Raw genomic sequence first — 20,085 nt, 5'->3', positions numbered from 1 at the left:
TAAAGATTCATAAAATGCTAATGATTCATATATATATATATATATTGATTGGGAAAAAGATATTGTTTCTCCCGTGATTCAAAAGCATGATATGAGATAAAACCAAATAATCATGCTAACCTAACCAATCTCCCCAATGTCGAAGCTGCAAATCCAAAATGCAAGCACCCAAATAAATAGATCATAAAGCTTGCTCCTAAATATATATATTTTTTTCTCTGTGTTCGAATTTCATTAATATGAAGAAAAGTTAAAATCATACCAGGATAGATCAGGATCTTGTAGGTAATCCTCCTCTGCACACTGATAATTCGAATGCTGCTGCAAAATATCACCCTGCTGCATGCCTTTTTCGCTCTCTCCAGTTGGGTCATTATTGGACCAAAACACATCAGAAGCCATTAGGATCCCTTCTTCCTTGGATAATGAAATTGATTTGGGAACTTCCTGATAAGTAGCAGCAAAAGAAACAGTGGGACAGATATATGAAGATGGGGACCAGAATGAAAGTGAATAAAATGAATAACTGTTGTCACAGACAGCTGAACGAGTATCCACAATTTTTTAAATTATTATCAAAATTGAGATTCGGACCTAAATTTTGCATAGGGTTTTCTGTATTGAGATTCTGTGCAACAGGTGGAGAAGAAACTAAGGCAGATCCATTTTCCAAACAAAATAAGCAATCACAGGAGCCACCTTGGTATATCCTGGGATTTCTCCTGGATTTCCTTCTTCTTCCTTCAAGTTCAAATTGGACATAAATGTAAGATCCCAGATTAATTGAAGAAAGAAACGAAGCATTCTCAAAAAAGTGTAGAAACCTTTTCACGGTAGATGGATTTTAAATCGTGAGGCTGTAGTTATATGTAACGGACTAAAGCGGATAATATCTACTCGCGGTGGGCTTGGACAATTAAAAATGGTATCAGAACCAGGACGCTGGGCCTCTAAGCAGGTGCATTGTGAGATCCCACGTCAATTGAAGAGGTGGAACAAAGCATTCCTTCTAAGAGTAAGGATGTCAAAACCTCTCCTAATAAATGCATTTTAAAACTTTAAGGAAAGTTCAAAGAGGATAATATCTTTTAGCATGTTTAGGCGGTTACATGAAGTGGGCGTATAATTTGCTGATCCTGCTCATCCTGTCTTTGTTGCTGTTCTCAATACTTAATAAGTGGCTAATTAGTTTCTGTGAACCACCACTCATTCATACTTAATTAAGTGGCTAATTAGTTTCTGTGAACCACCACTCATTCATACTTAATTAAGTGGCTAATTAGTTTCTGTGAACCACCACTCATTCATACTTAATTAAGTGGCTAATTAATGTCTGTCAAAATCACTAATTCTTAATAAGTATTTATATTTTCCTAAGGAAAAGAAAAGAAAATTTCTCTCAGATCCATATGTAAAAAATTCAGGGTGAGCAGTAAGAAGTTTCTGACGTCGGGTGAGTAAGGAAATATTATTCTTCCAGACAGTGGTAGGCCCCATGGCAAGTAGGTTCTTGCGGTTTTTCAATTATCAATAACTTGCTAAGTTAGTCCAAGTTTACATGAAAAGAAAATTTCTCGATGTTAAAATGGTTGCCTAAAGAAAAGAGTCCACTAAATTCGAAGATCTGAAAAGTCCATTCCAGATTGGAAAAGGCAATTGGAGTTTCATACAGGTTTGAAATAACCCCAATTTTGTGAGTTCAAAAGGTTAAGACAATAATTTTTTAGAACTGAAATCCGAGACGGATTTTTATCCCATTTCCTGCAATGTCGAGGAAGTAGACACCAAATTCCAAAAGTCTATCCAAAGTTTAAATACTCTTTTGTTTTTATCATAGTTTCAGCTTCGGTTTTGTACTTTTAAGGGACTAGTTTGGTCCATTTATCTTATTGTTTTCATTGGGCATAGAATTTGGGTTAAACTTTGCAAAATTTTACATTACATTTACTAAAATGAACACTAAAATAGAGTTTCAGCCTAAAAAATAAATCCCAGAACCGACTCCAACAGTAGCAGAAACCATCCTAAATTTGGAACAAAGGATATTCATATAAAATTGAACTAAAAACGATGATGCGAATCATAAGAAAACAAAATTTAGGGCAAACGAAAAAAAAAAAGAACTGCAGAACAAATCTTACTCCTACATGTATCAGAAGAGCCGACAAAAAGGGAAAAAAAAAAAGAAATAGAGAGAGAGATTGAAATGATGCAAGGAAAAGGAAACGTGCCTTTGTTGCATTTGTATGTGGTGTTTCATGGCGCAATGGCGGAGGTCATAGACTTACAAGGCTCTTCGGATTGGAAGAGCAACCACGTTTTACAATAATCCATGGGAGCCGCGCCGCACAGCCACAGGAACAGGTGTAATGGAACTGAAGAAATCGCCCAGACAGCAAATAGCAGAGCGATCAAACAATAATTAACGAAAGAGAAAGAGAGAGAAAAAGAAAAAGAAACAAATGATTGGATCATCTGATTCTTGATCTCACCCGCGACCCTCCCATATTCTTCCCCGCCTTCTCCTCTCCCAAATTGTTCCTGTTTCTTTTTTCTTTTTTTAGTCTCTTTAAAAAAGTTTTAGAATTTTGACAATTTCTTTACAATATATTCTTAACAAAATTTCAACAAAAATATATTTTAAAAACACTTATTTTTTATTTACAAAATTTTGGTTTTCATAGATTTTAAAAACTTAATTCTTAACCCAAAAATTAAAAAATTAAATGATTATGAAATGAGACCTAATTGATCTATTAGATGTAAAAACTTTAAAAAGGTGCATTGATACACTTAATTTTTAAAAGCCTCAAGTAGGAGTGTGTATTCAACCAATAATCCAAAACTCAACTTGAATTATAAAGGTTGGATTGGCCTAGATAACATTTCGAGATGGGTTGAATTTTTTAGACCAAAGCCCGTTTATAGATTGGGTACAAATTCAATGGGCAAAGGGTTGAGTCAACCCGACCCAACCCAATCACATTAAAAAAAAAAAAGCAGCCATAGTCAACCAGGCATCTTCTTCTGTCAACTTAGTACCCATGTTACCAAATCCCACCTGAGTTAATTTAGGAAATGATCAGGAGGAATATTATCTCGATTCATACGAGGCCGGTTGGGAAGGCCAAAGCAAAACCATGAGAACTTATGTTTAAAGTGTACAATATCATACAATTGTGGAGATCCGATTCCTAACCACTTCCATTCTAAAATTCTAAAATGGAAGAGACAAAGCAAAGAAGCAGACGTGAAATTTTAAAGGGTTACCTGGTTTAAAACTGAGGGCAGCTGATCAACAAATTTTAGTCGGAGAATTCAAGACTTACTCGATTGATCTCTGTCTGAAACAATAGCTCCAGCAGCATCAAGCAAGATCTTCCACACATCCCCTGCATACAAACAAGGATAGTAAATGAAAGTTTCGTCATGAACGCATCAAAGATCAAGGATACGATTTTTTGCATGATTCAAGAAAAAAAGAAATTATAGCACAAGTAGCAAGTAGTATTGGAATCGAATGAAAATGACAAGGATGAATGTGAATCGGCATCAAACAATATTCTCAAATGATTAGAGAAGCATTCAATCAATATTCTCAAATGGAATACAGTAGCTCGTGTTATGCAGTCTTCTTTGATGTCTATCTATTCTCAATGCCATGTCCAATACATGAAAGAAATCAAGAACAAAGTGAGTTAGCTCCAATTAGGGGTTATTATACTGCTATCATTCAAAATCTAGAAGTGAATGATCGCTACGTCCTATCTTTGGTTCATGGAATCCAAAAAAACAAATGATTCACTCAGGACGAGCGCCCCTATAGATTAAACACCTTCCCTCAAACTGAAAACTCAAGATCATGCTTCACTTCAATTTCCAAAACCTGTTCATTCAGAAAGATCATGAAAATCACCAGGTTCTCACCTTTTGTACAATCCAAACAAACATCTCCAGAGGTAAAATGCAAATTGTCTCAGATATTGGAATTGATATCTTTTCCATAAGCGATCGCTCTTAGAAGTGAAAAGGAGTTGATACTTTTGAGCATGCACAAGCCCAAACAAACTAGCCATGAAATCCATCGATATAAGAACAGTGATCTATGCCAGCCTTACCTGCTCAAAGTAAGGAACAGCCTCTGTTGCTGGCCTGTTGTTTAAGGAGATTATAGCATTATCCTTCCACAACGAGAATATTTATTATGTCACACAACCATTGAAATTGATAAGAAAATTATCATCTCGGTGATTAGCTAGTCAGTTGCGTCCAATTCATTTCCACAAGTAAACTAAAGACTAAATAACCAGAAGAAAAGCAAGAGGCCAAACCTTAGGAATCTTCGCGGCGAAATAGCTCCATGTGAGTACTTGCAGAAGCGCGCCATTGCTACCAATAAACAACAAAATGAAATTACCTCAGCATTTCATCCTATGGAAATGAAGACAACGATCACGAGTTGACTCACCTATGATCCACGGTAGAGAAAGGTTAACAAGTTGAGCATGTGAAACATCTTCATCAAGCAATCCGGACGCTAAAATGGCATCCAAACAGCCATCAAAACCTCTCGAAAACTTGTCTCGCGGCAATGTCATGATCGAAAGTCAAATTATAAGGTACTGAAATCATCAGAAACCCTTCCTTTGCCAAAAGCTCAAATAAAGTAGCTACATCGAAATACAAATGATAGCGAAGAAACGGAAGGGAAAAAAACCTGCAAGTGACTTCAGGAATAGCTCCGATGATAGCGCCATCGAGGAACTTAATGATAGCGCCAAGCAGCTTACCTCTCGGCGGCGGTATCACCAAACAAGGTTCCAATCGCTTGTAAATCTTGTTTCTAAACGAATTGCTACCATCGTATCCATAACCACTGCTTCCTCCGCCGGCATATCCATTCGAGACCATCATCTTCATCGAAGCAGATGAAGTTTTCGAGACTAATACACAAAAGTTCGCTCTGAAAATCCAGTGAAAAAGGGAAAACGATCATCAATATTCCTCTCTTAGCGAGTATATTTGCGTCTGTTCATTTTGTTGCATAATTTTAAGCGGGAAGGAAATTTGCCTGAATGAACTAATCAATTTTATTTGCCCCCAAACGAAGTTTTGATTTTTTGTATTTTTAGTTTGGAAATAATATAAAATAAAACATTTACCTAAAATTACATATTATACTAAAAATCAAAATTACATATTAATATATTAGCACGCCTATAATAAAAAAATAATAAAAAAAGGAGAAAAAAAAGTATATGTAACATTAATTTATATATATATATATATATAATAAAAATAATAAAATTTGCCTATTCACTCTGCAGACTTTTCAGAGTAAAGGGACAACCTTATGCTGCAATTCACCCATTGGATGAAATTTGAACAACTGAGGAACTGAGAAGCAGATTCAGAGCAGAGTTGAGGTAAATTCTCAACTGAGCAGTCCATTTTTACAGCAAAAGGTAAAGCATTTACCTTCTCTGTAAAAACAGCCTTCATCTACTGAAAATCAAAAGAAAGTCATGTTGAGGATTATTGGGATTGGGAGTGTCCCACATTGGTTAATTTAGTGGAAGATCATGGGTTTATAAGTGAGGAATACTATCTTCATTGGTATGAGGCCTTTTGGGGAAGCCCAAAGCAAAGCCATGAGAGCTTATGCTCAAAGTGGACAATATCATACCATTGTGGAGAGTCGTGATTCCTAACAAGTCACAGGCTGAACAGTAAAATTGGCAGAAGGTTATTAAGAAGGAATCTACATACATCTATTCTCATCTTCTTGAATTCCATTAGCTAAGTCAGCTAAGAATACAAAGAATTCAAAAACAAATAGGAAAGCCTTGCACAAAGAACTAAACAGCTATAGAACAATTCGTTTATAAAAATAAATCAATAGCCAATTCGTTTATACACAAGCCTCGATCCTCGGCTCGAACGAAAAGGCAGACATAAACTCTACAGCTTCACCGTTCATATAGCATTTCTGCAATTCGGTCCACTGATTCTCGACGAGATTGCATAGAAGATACGTACAATGCTCGTTCGAGTTCATGCATACGAGTATTTGGTCGCCAGCTCCTACACAGTTGATATCAATCTTCTTGCCGTACCACTCGTGCGACATTGCAGGAGGCAATGCTGCAATTTGATGCCAAGTTCGAGATTCCTCGTCGTATCTCCAAACTCTAAGGCTTGCAGTTTCGAGAAACTCAGACAACATAACAACTAGCATCTCACCTTGACACGCAACGACGTCGATCGAGTACTCTGAAAAGACAGGCATGAGCCTGGGGTACTCAACGAAGCATCTCTTGCTCAGATTACAAGCCATGATAGTCCCGGAGGAGCTAATGAAATAGACGGTGTCCTCCCCGCTTTTGTTCGTAACCACGGATGAGTATTGCTTGGATGGGCTTCTCTGCATGTTTGTGGACACTACATTTCCTGTTCGACTCAGGAAGTACACACCGGTATCGTCATTGAAGTTGAAGTCGATAGAATCGTCTACTTTTCTACTCAAGGTAACATCGTCGTCCCAGCAACCTGTGGTCGAATGGTAGACTTTGAACCGAAGCTTTGGAAGCTGGCCATAGACTAATACAATCTTGTAAGAGCCCTTACAACCGCCGGGGTCTGCATTCATCACAATGGCATGAAGAGATTGCTTTTTCTGGTCAAGATCCACAGGAGGAAGCTCACTACAGGAGCCTGTTAAAGGATTGGTCACTATGAAGTTTCCCGCCGAATTGCGAAAACAAATCAAACCACCAGAGGCTGCAACGGGGATCGAATCGAGATGATGGTTCTGAAGGAGGTGTGGATAGTTAAGTTTCTTCCAATTTTTCTCAGTCGAGTCGAAAACAATCGAGCGGTTGAGATGTGGATCGACCATGAAAAACCAGGGGTCGCGTGCCGAAATGTCCGAGCAGGCAGACTTGAAACTTGAAGAAGCTGCAACTGATTTCCATCTTTTGCACACTGAAGAAAGACGAAAGAATGCCGAGGTCGGTAGCCTCGAAAGCACCCTTTCCAGAATGTCTTGATTGAGATTATCCAAAGAGAAGTTGCTCAACATGTTGTTTTCTCCATCATTTCTCTTTCTCTTCCGAGTCACCCCCAAATCACCATGAACATCACCAAGTTCCATTGGCAGAAATATCTGAGAAATCACTGCAATATCAAACAAACATAAGCCTGTTAGTTTCAATCACAAGTTAATTTGAATCGATCCAAATAATCCAGAAATAGTAACCAGACAATGAAGCACGAATAAGGATCTCAAATCAAATCCGTAAGAAGAAGAAGAAAAACTCAGTGGATCGAACCAACATACAGAGAAATTTCAATTTATTTTTGAAAAACCACCGCAAAACCCTAAACAGATCAAGCCAATCTCGAGAGAAATTCATGAACACAAAACACGAAGGCCAAGGATTCCATAAATCAGAAACGAAGGCAAAAGTTCCACGAACAAAATGCAGATACCTCCGCCATGATCCGAAACCCTCAAACCTCACGATTGAACAAAAATCCAAACTCAGCGTGAAAACAAAGCACATCGAAAGAGAATCACAGGAAATCAACAAAAACCGAACACAAAAATCAAATAAAAACAACAGGAATCAGATAATGCACCTGGATGGATGATTCAGCGGCGACGAAGGTGGAAACGATGGGGCAGTAGTTGAGAGCAACTGGATAAGTGGAGTGTCAAGAGGCCTTATAAATGGGGAAAGGGAAAGGCAAAGAGAGAAAAGAAGAAAAGGAAGGGAAAAAGAGAAAGGGGGCTATGGAGGAAGAAGAGAGGGAAGCTTCGGGGTCAGTGACTTTTATAGGCGTTGACACTTTGTTACAGAGCGGAGGCGGAGGCGGAGGAGGAGAGACGGAGGAGGAGAATACACGAGCGGATAAATAAATAAATAAATAAAGGGGAAAAAAAATGTCAAAAGAATACGATTCTTAATTATAAATACAAAAAAGAAAGTAAAGAGGAGGAGAAAACACGAGTTGACTCTTGTTCACGAGTGTTCTTCGCTTTGGATTCGTTTGGTGGGTTTTTCTTTTTCCTTTTTTCTTTTTCTTTTTTTAAAATTATTAGCTTATTTACTCCGGACACCCGAGATTCGAACTTCATATTTTGAAAGAAAGAATTGATGTTTAGATCGTTGACAATGCTCGTGTTCGGAAAATCAAAACACATTTAATTATTGAAAAAATTGATTATTTGTTTCAATAGTAAACCAGCCTTAGACCCAATAAACTTGAAAGAATATTTAGACCCAATTGAAAAAAAACATGTTCTCTCTTAATGAGTCTGGTACATGTTTTTTTTTCGAATTCGAAAGAATGCTAGTATGAATCATAGTTATAATATTTGTTATAATAGGAGGCTCAAAATCGAGTAGCATCAACTAGCAAGTCAACAGGGGCAGCTTCAGCTCATCGCAATCCTGTAACCCTTGTCACTTGAATGAGACACCGAAAGTGACATTCAAAAATAATTTTTATTTTAGAATTTAGTTATGAAAATAAAAATATTAACTATTTTTTATTAGTAAAATAATCTTTAAAAAAAAAATCAGTCTCAAGGCTTGATAACAAGTGTCTGAAATTAGCTCACAAATTCATAGTTTATAATTTGAATAAATAAAATAAAATATATATAATGAAATATACATATTTGAATGAAACAAAATCCATGCCTTCCCACATGTGACTCTGCCTTCTCTCTCTGCCTAAAAGTAAGAGAAAGTGGTGTGTTTTTTTTTTTTCTTTTATATATATATATATTTTATGGATTATATTACAAATTGTGGGGGGGTTTTGTCTTGGATATGTTTGATAGCTGACATTTTCACACCCAAAAATAAATAAAAAAAAAAATACAAGACTTATTGGGGCTTTGCTTTGACGACACACTTCTCCTCGTAGAGGGAATCTCTCCCTCAAAATGCCATTTTTCTCTCTCTTTTTTTGTCTTGTGGCTTCAAAGTCAAAACACCCAGAATCTTTAAGGTCACGAGCAATAGCTAGAGCTAGCCTACTACCTCTGTCACTAACACATTTTTTAACTAATTAAATTATAGTTTAATTCTAAACTCACTGATTAAGCGATCATGGATTCATAAGTAAGGAATTATCTCTATTAATATGAAATCATTTATGAGAATTTATGTTCAAAATAGATAATATTGTACGGTTGTGGAGAAATAATTGAAGAATAGAAACGGAGGGGGGAGGGGGGCAAAAGGGAGAAAAAGCCGTAAATTGCGTTTCTTTTGGCTTTTATGTTGGGAGTAATGGCTAATTTGATGGCATTGGCAAATTGGTATGAAAACAAAAACAAAGGCAGAGATCTCGATGCTCCCTACTGCTTACTGCTTACTCTCAAGCTCTACTGCTACACGCCTATGTATGCCTTTTACAGTCCTCTTCTTTGTCAACCCACCTTGTGCGCCTTCCGCCGTTTTGCCTTTGCCCACCCCCTCTTTTTGCTTTCCCTTACCGTATTCTATGCTCAAAAATGTCTTCTTTGGAATTTTTTAACCCTACTATTTATGCTAGCTTCCTCTAGGGTGCGAGAGTCGAATGTCGGGTGTGAATCAATTTGGTCCATCTAAAAGAAAAAGTACCCAATACAGACAATACATCAAGTAGTCTCCGGAGTCAAATACCAAACCTTAATATACCTCTAATTGGAGACATAGTTGTTTAGTAGTCGGGGGAGGAGGATTTTTTAGCTTTAACCATAGGATCTCGTCTTTCACATCCCACTTCACTCCAGGAGGGAAATTGGATATTACAATGAGTTATATTAAATAAATAAAGAGAAAGTAGATACGTTCCTTTTCTAGTTCGGAGACTAATGTCACGAGAAAAAAGTGTAGCTCATTCTCATTAGATTTTATAATGAATGTGCATCAGGAACACACAAGGTCAACATTTAGAAATGAGTTTTAATTTCTGTTAGAAGAAACTAAGAACCTAATCTCTAATGAACTCTAAAACAAGGTATCCAGATAATCTCTGTAAGAGCCTAATCCCTATTGCATAAGAGCACAGTAAGAACCAATACTTTGATATGTTTACGGACTTTCACAATTTGTAATCAACGCCGAGATCTCTGCTAATAGTGAAACCTCAGAAGAAGAAGAAAAAATATATCAGCTCAAACCTCGTTTTAAGGATGACTGATTGATCTATGAACGATCGATCGAGTGGCCTAAACATCACCCATCGACTCCACTTGATTTGTTCTTGCTTGCATCTTCAAACTAATAGCCCAGACAGGGCGATCCCGGATTCATCTTGTGGGATTCAGCAGCAGACGTCTCGTTGAATGAGTGATTATTTTGATTATTTGTAGCGAGAGGAACGGTTTCATCTCCATGTATGTGTCCATTGACATCTTGTGCTAGAGGAGAACTCGTCTCGCAACTAACCATACTTGTATCCTCTGAATCGTCTTTCGCAGTTCTGAGATTGTTCACCAAAACGTCCTCGCCGTAAGAAACCTCCATAGAAATGGCTGAACGACAATGATCATTTCCACTTGCTGTTCTTGTATCCAGTGGATTTGTTATCGAAGGTTCGTAATTCAACAACAAAAGAGAATCCTTTTCAAAAGAAGGAATATCCATTGGAACGGATGAACTAGTTCCAAAATCAAGCAGATCTATATCCTGAACACCATCCGTTATCGCTTCAGAAGATACTCCGAAATCTGCTTTGCGAGTACACGCAGAAACCCCACTTGAAGTAGACGATTCAAGTACATCTCCATCCATATCATCTTTAGAACACAATCTCAGGGGTTGTGGTTGAATGTCAGGGGACCCAGTAAAATTATCAGAATGCATACAGCCATCACTCGACCCGGAGTTAGACGAACAAACGTGATCCACAAGACTTAGTTTAGCACTTCCAACTCGTTCATTTGCACAAAGATCCACTTCTCCATTCTCTTTTTGTAGCTGATTGTTCCCCATAGATTCAATAGTTTGAAGACTTGAAGATCGCGGGCGAACCCTGCAAAGAATCAGCAAATGGATTCGTTAGACATCTCCACTCCGTCAAGAATACAATGAACAAGAACTAATAAAAGATCTACTCCTGAAGCGGGAAAAATACCTGGAGTACAAAATCATGTACGCTCCCTGAGATAGCACCTCTTCTAAATCAACTTTAGCAACCTGAAGGAATGTGGCAGCCAAGAAAGTGAAAATAAGTTAGTCTTGGAGAACAAATAATATATTCCAATGAGATGTTAAACGATACAAAAGAACTGCTATCGGAGCTCGTGCATTACCCCAGAATAAGCTTCAGCTTTAACGTCAATCATACAAAAAAAAAAAAAAACCTCTACCTATATGGACCTCACAAATCAATGCCAACATTATCCAGTAGCAAGATCGAAAAATATGAGAATTGTAAATAATGAGAATTACAATTTTCAATTATCGCCTCGTAAAGTTAGCTCATATTCGCGCATCTACATCAAATATAATTCTGGTAATAACAAGGGAAATGAACAACCATAATAGGAGCGTGAAGCTATATGGATATATTTGCAGTGCACATTATTTGTTGTCTGTGTCAATCTGTGTGAGTGGGAGGAGAGAAAGGGACCGACCTTACGATCATCAATCCTGTACCAATTTCCAGAGAAGTCCTTAATGTAGCAGATATAGTGTCCAAAATATGAAGCATTCAGCATATCGATGTGAACGACTACAGCATAAAGCCTGTACACATCCGTACGATCTCCTGCTTCGCTCATGTAAGGACTAAGGTCTAAAGTCTCTGGAAATGTTACTTTCTTGTTGAGCTTCCCAAACCTTCCACTCTGCAAAAGTTTTCAAATAGAAACTTAGGGGAAGGAAAAAAACAAACACAAAACTATCTTTGTTCATTGTTCAAAATAAACGGTGTTCCCAAGCACAACTTCAACTATTCTAAAGATGAACTACCAGTAAAGATGTGTGTTACTCTATTTCCACACCAGAGAGTAGTGTGAATAACCTGTTCTTTCGCTATTGACTAGCTGAGAAGCCTCCTTTCTTTTTTCCTTTTTTTTTCTTTCTTTGGGTCTAAAAATCCCATGATGTCCATTGACTTATTAAACCATTACCCCAAGGTTCTCCCATTGAGGTGGCCATGCAACAATTAACGTAAAATACTCTAATCATGGGCAGTAATATAAAGGTATATTGGCATAATAACCAAAGCAGACATGAAAGAAGGGATCCAACCTGAAATCTCTTCAAGGCAATTGTAAGAATGTTAGGAGCCTGTTTAATCGTAAGACATTTTGATGCCTTGACATAGTCATTGCACCTACAATCACAAAAATGTACATATCATATAAAAGAGTATAGAAGGACTTAGAAAGTAATGACAAAGTAAATTATTCGAGGACAAAATTCACAGTCTACGTCCTCCTCCGTCACCTAAAATATTGTTCATTATCAAAAAAAACTACGAAATAAATATGTCATGTGTCCTCCATACTCACAAACTAGATGAGTATATTAGATTAAGATCTAACTCAAAATGCAAACATCGTTTCGAAAACTAGAAACCAGGAAAAAGCAATTACTAATCAGTCAACAAAACCTATCAAAGAAGCGGATTTCATGTTGGGGGAAATAGTTTCATCAGGTAAGCAGGAAGTGACCCTACACAACTAATGAAATACCTTCTGGATAACAGAAGGGAATAATCAAGGTTACAGAGCCACCTTCCAAATGATGGTCGTTTTAATTCTAAAGGGTTCAAAATGAATTTGGAGGCATAGTGAACCTACTAAAAAGAAAGAAAAAAAAAACCCAGAACCCAGTTGGCTACGTACCCATCACATTTGTACATATTATCACCATGCAGCCACTCGACTTTCGTGAATTGATCGAGGCACTCCTCCAATGATGCAGCATCCCCATGAATTTCAACAGTCAAATCCATCATATTTTCAAGCTGGTTGGAGACAATCTCGCAATTTGTACATATCACCTGAAGTATCAAGATCCAAACCCTCATCAGTCAGTAGCACAAAACACAACATGGCAGATAGTATGGAAGGCCAGCTTAAATGCTTTACTTGGGACTGAAGTTGGCCACCAAAAATGTGTTGTATAATGGTCGTCTCTCGGGAAGGAGTACGAACAGCTTTCTCTCCACCAAATTCATCAAGGCATGCAAGTTGCATTCTATCAATAGCAAATCTGCAAAACAGAAGTCGGCCATTAGATAATTGAATAATTAACTGGTCGTAGAAAGAAAGAGTTGATGTTGTCTCGACACATTCAGCAAGAAATATCAAATTACAAAAAGAAAAGCAAGACAAATACCTCATGAACTCATGGGCATCTTCCTGCCTTCCATAACCAAGATTTCCACCAATATTAGGCAACCGAAGGATAATATTATTAGGTGAAAAGGGTTGGGCACTTCGATTAGCTCTTTCAACATGTGTTTGAAACTCACAAAAGAAACACCAATCGTCACGAACACCTGATTAAAAGAGGATGTGAAATAACGGACACATGAGTACTAAGGCCCAAGTAGGGGGGAGGGGAAGAAAAAAGTTCGACGGTATTTACATTCATTTCTGTGCCCTCTTTCCATAAGGAAGGCAAAAAGTGGTCTTGTATAGGACAGACACTGAAGAACCACATTTGCATAGCAACTGCAAGAAATAGGAATCAAGACGATAAGGTAAAATCAAACTCCAAATGACTGAATTTTGAAAGTAATTCATGAAGGGTAGAATTGTTAGAAATAAGTGAATACTAACCTATTGCCACAATTTAAGAGTCCACAAGGATGAAACTGATGCTTATCCCAGAAAAAAAGGTCCAGAAATTCATCATAGGGAAAAAGAATCTAAGTCATCCAAGCATAAAGATGAACTTTATTAGAAGATATGATATCAGTAACAATATTGCTCAATTCTAGGGATAAAAAGGAAGATAACATACATCTTTTGGTTGCTTGATAGGCTTAGAGGCCCTATGAGACGGTATCAGCGAAATTGAAGAAAAACTTTTGCTCCCAACAGTAGAAGCTTTGGAACCCCTGTCAGCATTTGCAGTTTCACAGTCACTTGAATTCCTATGCGCTAGAAAATCCTTGCACTTCGTCTTGTGACCAGCTTTCCAATGAATTTCTTGACATTTTGGTGAACTAAACAATAAATGATTTTAAGAAGAAAAAAAACGTCAAAACAAATATATAATCTACAAGAAGCAAATGAGAATTACAAATACAGAAGCAGTCGAAGCGTAAGACAAGAGAAATCCCATTCAAGAAAGCTTTGAACTTCATGTATAAAAGCAAGACAATCATTTTGGTTACTAAAAATCAACAATGTCAAGCAGATAATGCGACGGTTTATTTGTAGCCGTCCAAGTCCACTGCTGGCAGATATTGTCCTCTTTGAGTTTTTTCTTTCAGGCTTCCGGTTATAAAAAACGTATGTTAGGAAAAGGTTTCCACACACCCTTATAAGGAATGTTTCGTACCCCTCTCCACTGATGTGGGATCTCACAATCCACCTCCCTTAGGGACCCAACGTCCTCGCTAGCACACCGCACGGTGTCTGGCTCTAATACCATTTATAACAACCCAAGCCCACCACTAGCAAATATTGTCCGCTTTGGGTTTTCCCTTTCGGGCTTCCCCTCAAGGAATCAAGGTTTTAAAACGTGTTTGTTAGGGAGAGGTTTCCAAACCCTTATAAGTAATGTTTCATTCCCCTCTCCAACAACCAATGCAAGAACTCACATTATAAGACAACAAATTCAAATAAAAGACACTTCATCCTTGAAGCTACACTGTAATTTGCTTGTAGACGAACTAGACCGTCAAAAACAAAGGCTCTCTTGTTTAACTTTGGAGCATAACTAATCCCTATAAATAGTTGAAACAGAGATCAACACAGAGCAAAACTAAAAGAAAAATCCCTATAATTTCAGTTTTCCAACGCCTTCCACCATTTCACAAGCTTTATAAACTGCTGCAAAGGGGAAAAAGAACGCCTAATAATAAAGAGAAGAAAAGCAAACTAAGAAGGATAAAAAAAAAAGGGTCGATCAAGTAACAATTATTGCCGATAAAGGGTTGCTTTTGTCTAACTTGCCTACTATAACAAATAAATAATAAAAGGTAAATTATTAACTCGACAGGAATGGCCATTGTAATTGATGTAAATTTAGCAACTGAAAAGACTACCACTTACCAGTATCGAATGGCCTTGCACCGCGAGCACTTTTTCGTGCCCAAATTCCCACAGACGACGCATACAGCATCGCCCGTAGAACCGCCACCGGACATTGAGTTGCAGTCGCCACCGTCGCCTCCGCCTTTTCCCGCCATTCCTCCACCACCCGAAGCCTCGAAATTCGCGTCGACCTCAAAGTATTTGGAGGCCGTATTCTTTACCAAGTACAGCAACCCGAAGATGATCAAAAACACTGTCAATATCAATTGCAGGAACCAATTAAGATCCAAGGTTACTCCAGAGACGTGCATCTAAGCAGCCCCGCCGTTGATCCAAGATTCGTCGCGGATCCTATCGCTTTTCATCGATGAATTTACACAAAACTGAACCTCAAAATAAGTACCTCCAGTGAAACAAAGCAAGAACTAAAAGAAGGATACAAAAAGAAGAAGAAATTATTAGGGCTGTTTCAAAGATCGAATCGTCGAACCCAGGAAGCCGAAACGGTGAGGAGTTCGTGCAAATTAGGCGGCTGTTTCTGTCCTACTCCTCTTTCTCTCTCTGTAATTCGACGAAACTGCAATTTCACGATGGGGACAGCCTTTATTTCTTCGAAACTCTCTCTTCCGACTGGATTTTAGGGTTAATTTACAAAATTTTGAAACTGAAATGAACAACCGAATGAACCTTTGTTTATGTAGAAGTTTCTCCGTTCGTTTCCCGAATAACTTTTTCCCGGTCTTTATATCCCCTCCTCCCACTCCTACTGGACCTAAAGTTTCTAATAATTAATTTTCAAATAAATCATAAAGTATTAAACCTAAATTACAAATTTACCCACAAAAACTTTTAAAATTTACCCATTTTAAAATTTTATTAAATTGATATATAATTTATTAATTACTTTTTTTAATTTTAAATTCATCAATTACACTCCTAAATTACAAACTAGTTTAATCAAATATTTAATCCATAATAATTTTTTTTTTTAATTAGGATAAATTGAAAGGAAAAATGAAACGTTTTACCTTCGATTTGATTTTCTCAAGATATTGCTTTAATCTTTTGTGCACGCCTCTAATTTTCTCCCGAACTAATTTAATTATCAGTTTATCACCAGCAATGAATATGACGATTTGGCGTTAATTCGTTTAGCATTGGGTCACAAAAGTCCACGCCATTTATTGAACCATAAGTGAATCACATTGGTCTTTGATGTATGAGAATGACAGTCATAGTTCTCTAATAACATTAATATAAAATATAAATTTCAATCGTTTTTTATTTACAAAATTAAAGTTTTAAAACTTATTATTATGCATAAATTTTTGTTCACCTAATTAATACGATTATAAGAATTAATAAGGTAATTTTATAATTTAATATTAAATAATTTGTTTGAAAATGTCACGTTTTAAATACGAAAATTATTAAATTTTGAAAAAAAATATTATCATAAATGCACGATCGAAATTCAAAAAGTTAACGAAAAATATCATCACGAGATTCATCTAACTAAATTTTGACGCACCTCTATCCATTCAACTCTTAACTCATCGGTATTGATATGAATTAATTAATTTCACAATAAACGTCATTTTTTCTTATAAAATTACAGGTTTGTACGAAAACTATGCATTGATATTGGATGAAATTTAATTAGAGTTGACTTGGCGTTGGCTGGCAGTTGATAGCTGTTGAAGAAACAATATAATTTTGTCGAACTGTTCCAGCCACCCAATTAATATTATTATAAATAAAACACTAAAAATACCTGAGTCAGCATCCGCGTTGACTTGACTTCTTTTCTTTTTTTTATTTTTTTTATTATATTCTAGGCTGAAATTATATTTTCATCCTTCAAATTTCATGATTATTCCACTTTTTATCTCTGGAAGTTGATATAATTAAATAAAATATTACGATTGCAAGCTTATAAGTTATATTTTTAATAAATAATATTAAGATATTAACCTAAGTAATAAAAAATGAAACAAAATAGAATAAAAATATGAACCAGGTAAAGTTCTAAACATAGAATTTAATTTAAAGGTTGAGTATATCCTCATGAACTATAAAAAATTTATGAGCTGAATCCTACGGGATATTCCATTAGTTTGAGAAGGAAACAAAATATTATTTATAAGAGTGTGGAAACCTCTCCCTAATAGACGTATTGTAAATCCATGAGGCCGACGGCGATATATAACGTGCATAAGCGTACAAATTGTATTAGAGTATGACACTGAGCAGTGTGCTTACGAGGACGTTGAGTCCCCAAGAAAAGTGGATTATGGGATCACGTGTTTGTTAGAGAGAAGTACGTAACTGACCGAAGCTCAATATTATCCGACTTAAACTAGTATTTTATTTTTTATTTTTAACTGTGATTTACCCCGACATATTATTTGAAAAATAAGATTTTCAGTCATTTTGTGGGCCGAATCATGAAAGACGGCCCAAGCCCATAGGGTTCAACGAAGTTTCAAGTTTATAGTGGCGGAAGAGCAGGCCAGAAAGTTGTCGCTGAGCTGACACATTGTAAAATGCGCCTTGGAAAAAAAAAAAAAAAAAAAAACTCGACAACTTGCCAACAAATAAATAATCCTTTGTTACTATTATTATTTCTTCCTATTTTTTAATTATGGTTTTAGAAACTTAATTGATATCTTATCTATTAAATTCGTCATATTTTAAATTTAAATTTAAATTTAGATATTTTATAATTAGCATGAATTTGCTTTTTTTTTAGAGTCAATAGATTTTTTCTTTTTTTTTATCAAACAAAAATATGACCAAATTCATTTGTGTCGTTCCCAAATAGCTCGCCACGAGGAAGCTAGGGTCAGCTTCGATATTGAGGAAGCTAGGTCGACCTAGCATCTTGGGATTTGGCTTAAGGTGGTAATTCAACCCGAGCCCATAGTTTGCTTTAAACGGCTTGAATTTGGCCCTTCCACTCAAAATTTTTGGTTCCATAGGTCTAATTTTCTCGTAATATGGTTAGGAATTTTTTTTGTAAAAGAAACTATATTTTTGGTTCATGATTTAACATTCCATTCAAGACGCTGCACAATAAATTGCAAGTTTCTAATTTATAAATAAGTTGGTATTAAAAAAACGCATGAAAGAGTATGGGGCATATGACGTTAATTATTTAAAAACAAAGGACCAAAACCTTAAAGAAAACAAAAAAAAATGATGCCACCTACTCACTGCCACAAAATTGCACCTTCGAAACCTTTTATTTTGTTTTATTGCAATTTGCACCACTTTTTTTTCCATAAAAAGTACATTTATTTCCCAACACATGCTGCACACGTGTCACCCATCGTACGGTTATAAAGTCAGTTGCCAAAGTTCAGTTTACAACCGGGGGAGTTTTATTTTATTTATAAAAAAAAAAGCCCATACAATAATAATAATTAAAAGAAAATAAAATATTGGGTTATAATATATTTTTAAACTTTAACTTTAAAAAACTAAAATTAAAAATGAAAGGTTCGTGGAATGGAAGTCTTACTTTACGATTTACTCATAGTTTAGTTAAGTTTTAAAAGTTTGGTTGTTCGAATTAATCTATAATTTCTAAATTATGTGTCTAACCATATTTTTATCTATTCAATATGGAATTTATATTTACAAAAAATTAAGATTTTACCGTACATATCATTTATATTTATATTTAGTAAATTTATTAATTAAAAAAATTGAATATTTACCCTTTTAAAAAATTTAGATACCTATTGAAAAAAAGATAATTAATTAAATTTTATGTGTTATTTTATTCATTTTTGGTAGCAAGCTGTGTTATTTATTTTTTTTACAGGTTGGTAGGGGATGGGCTATTTATGCAAATAATATGTGCGGTAAGGGGACCCGTCTCCGACTCCGTCTCCTGCGCACATAAAGTGAATGTGTCACTATAATTACCAGACAGCTAATGACACCCATCCAATCATAGGAAATTCCCACTTTTTAATTAATATTTCTTAATCAAATTAATTAATACTAATATTAAAAAATAATAATTAATAATTAGAGTCCCTCGTCTCCCACCAATTACAAATTTACCGAGGTTATATATTTATTTTTATAATCGCTTGATATGAACACATTAAAAACATTCCTCTCCCTATATTTATTTATTTATTGCTTTTTTTTAAGTACAAGCTAAAAAACCAAATTAAGAAAGCTTATGAATTCCTTTTAGCTTAAAGCAGGGTTCTTATTATTTTTATTATTATTTGTTTGGTGAAGAATGTATGTTTAAATCATAATTAATTTTGATTTTTCCATCTATTCGGTTTATTTTTTTAATATAATAAATATAGATACAAAAATTTGAATTAATAATATTTGAATTGTGCTTGACCCGTCACGGTATGTTGGGTTCATTTAATTTCAATTTTACATTATTCCCTTATGACATGATATTTTTTTAACGGTTATCTATGCCATCAAAAACTCGCTACAATGTGTGCACATCAGTTAATAAAAAAGTTTATGAGCTTGCTCGATCACTAGGCAATCTAAAATTTTACCGTTGGTTGTAGTTACCTTTTTGCAACTATAGCTGCAACCGTAACACTCCAATGGTTGAACCAATACATTATTTAAAAAACTACATTGGATTAAATTACTTATTTTTTCTGGTTTTTTTTTTTACCTTGTAAGAGGAGAAACCCCACAAAATAATGTTTCTTCTTAGACAATGAAGTTGTAGTAAGGGAAGGCATATGGTTCATTGTCCGTTTGTTTATGTTATGGGGATGACTCATGATTGAAAGGAAAGTGGAAGCGTGACCGAGCCAGCGAGCTAGCTGTCCGAGGCAAAAAGGTCCTGAAAGCCAGGACTGGCT

At 35.9% G+C, this 20,085-nt stretch overlaps 3 protein-coding genes across 9 annotated transcripts; all 3 read right to left on the bottom strand.

Annotated features, from left to right (window-relative positions):
• Nucleotides 1-17: 17 nt before the first annotated feature.
• On the bottom strand, nt 18-5,050 carry LOC111442979. 7 transcript variants are annotated; one of them, XM_023080559.1, is made up of 8 exons: nt 4,718-5,050; nt 4,469-4,537; nt 4,332-4,389; nt 4,119-4,152; nt 3,330-3,392; nt 2,232-2,373; nt 263-447; nt 18-145 (listed from the first exon to the last, which is right to left on the bottom strand). In XM_023080559.1, the coding sequence occupies exons 1-6, from the start codon at nt 4,755-4,757 to the stop codon at nt 2,257-2,259; spliced, it is 381 nt and encodes a 126-aa protein (XP_022936327.1). In that variant the 5' UTR covers nt 4,758-5,050; the 3' UTR covers nt 18-145; nt 263-447; nt 2,232-2,256. The 7 variants fall into 7 exon arrangements, 3 of the variants coding, with proteins under 3 accessions (XP_022936327.1, XP_022936326.1, XP_022936328.1); XM_023080558.1 differs by having other exon boundaries at nt 2,232-2,375; nt 4,469-5,050; XR_002710409.1 differs by lacking the exons at nt 18-145; nt 263-447 and adding an exon at nt 3,928-4,016 and having other exon boundaries at nt 2,237-2,375; nt 4,119-4,389; nt 4,469-4,577.
• Nucleotides 5,051-5,723: 673 nt separating this feature from the next.
• Nucleotides 5,724-7,937, bottom strand: LOC111442977 (F-box only protein 13-like). Its single transcript, XM_023080556.1, has 2 exons — nt 7,642-7,937; nt 5,724-7,176 (listed from the first exon to the last, which is right to left on the bottom strand). The coding sequence occupies exon 2, from the start codon at nt 7,151-7,153 to the stop codon at nt 5,912-5,914; it is 1,242 nt and encodes a 413-aa protein (XP_022936324.1). The 5' UTR covers nt 7,154-7,176; nt 7,642-7,937; the 3' UTR covers nt 5,724-5,911.
• A 1,935-nt stretch (nt 7,938-9,872) lies between these two features.
• Nucleotides 9,873-15,534, bottom strand: LOC111442974 (ubiquitin carboxyl-terminal hydrolase 18-like). The gene is made up of 11 exons (XM_023080549.1): nt 15,242-15,534; nt 13,983-14,187; nt 13,799-13,887; nt 13,605-13,690; nt 13,353-13,515; nt 13,103-13,226; nt 12,857-13,014; nt 12,258-12,342; nt 11,639-11,851; nt 11,137-11,198; nt 9,873-11,034 (listed from the first exon to the last, which is right to left on the bottom strand). The coding sequence occupies exons 1-11, from the start codon at nt 15,532-15,534 to the stop codon at nt 10,281-10,283; spliced, it is 2,232 nt and encodes a 743-aa protein (XP_022936317.1). The 3' UTR covers nt 9,873-10,280.
• Nucleotides 15,535-20,085: the final 4,551 nt, after the last annotated feature.

Source organism: Cucurbita moschata, unplaced genomic scaffold (genome assembly GCF_002738365.1).
Source record: "Cucurbita moschata cultivar Rifu unplaced genomic scaffold, Cmos_1.0 Cmo_Scf00005, whole genome shotgun sequence".
Lineage (NCBI taxonomy): Eukaryota > Viridiplantae > Streptophyta > Magnoliopsida > Cucurbitales > Cucurbitaceae > Cucurbita > Cucurbita moschata.
Note: the sequence above shows the minus strand (reverse complement) of the source record. Positions and strands in the feature narration are given on the sequence as shown.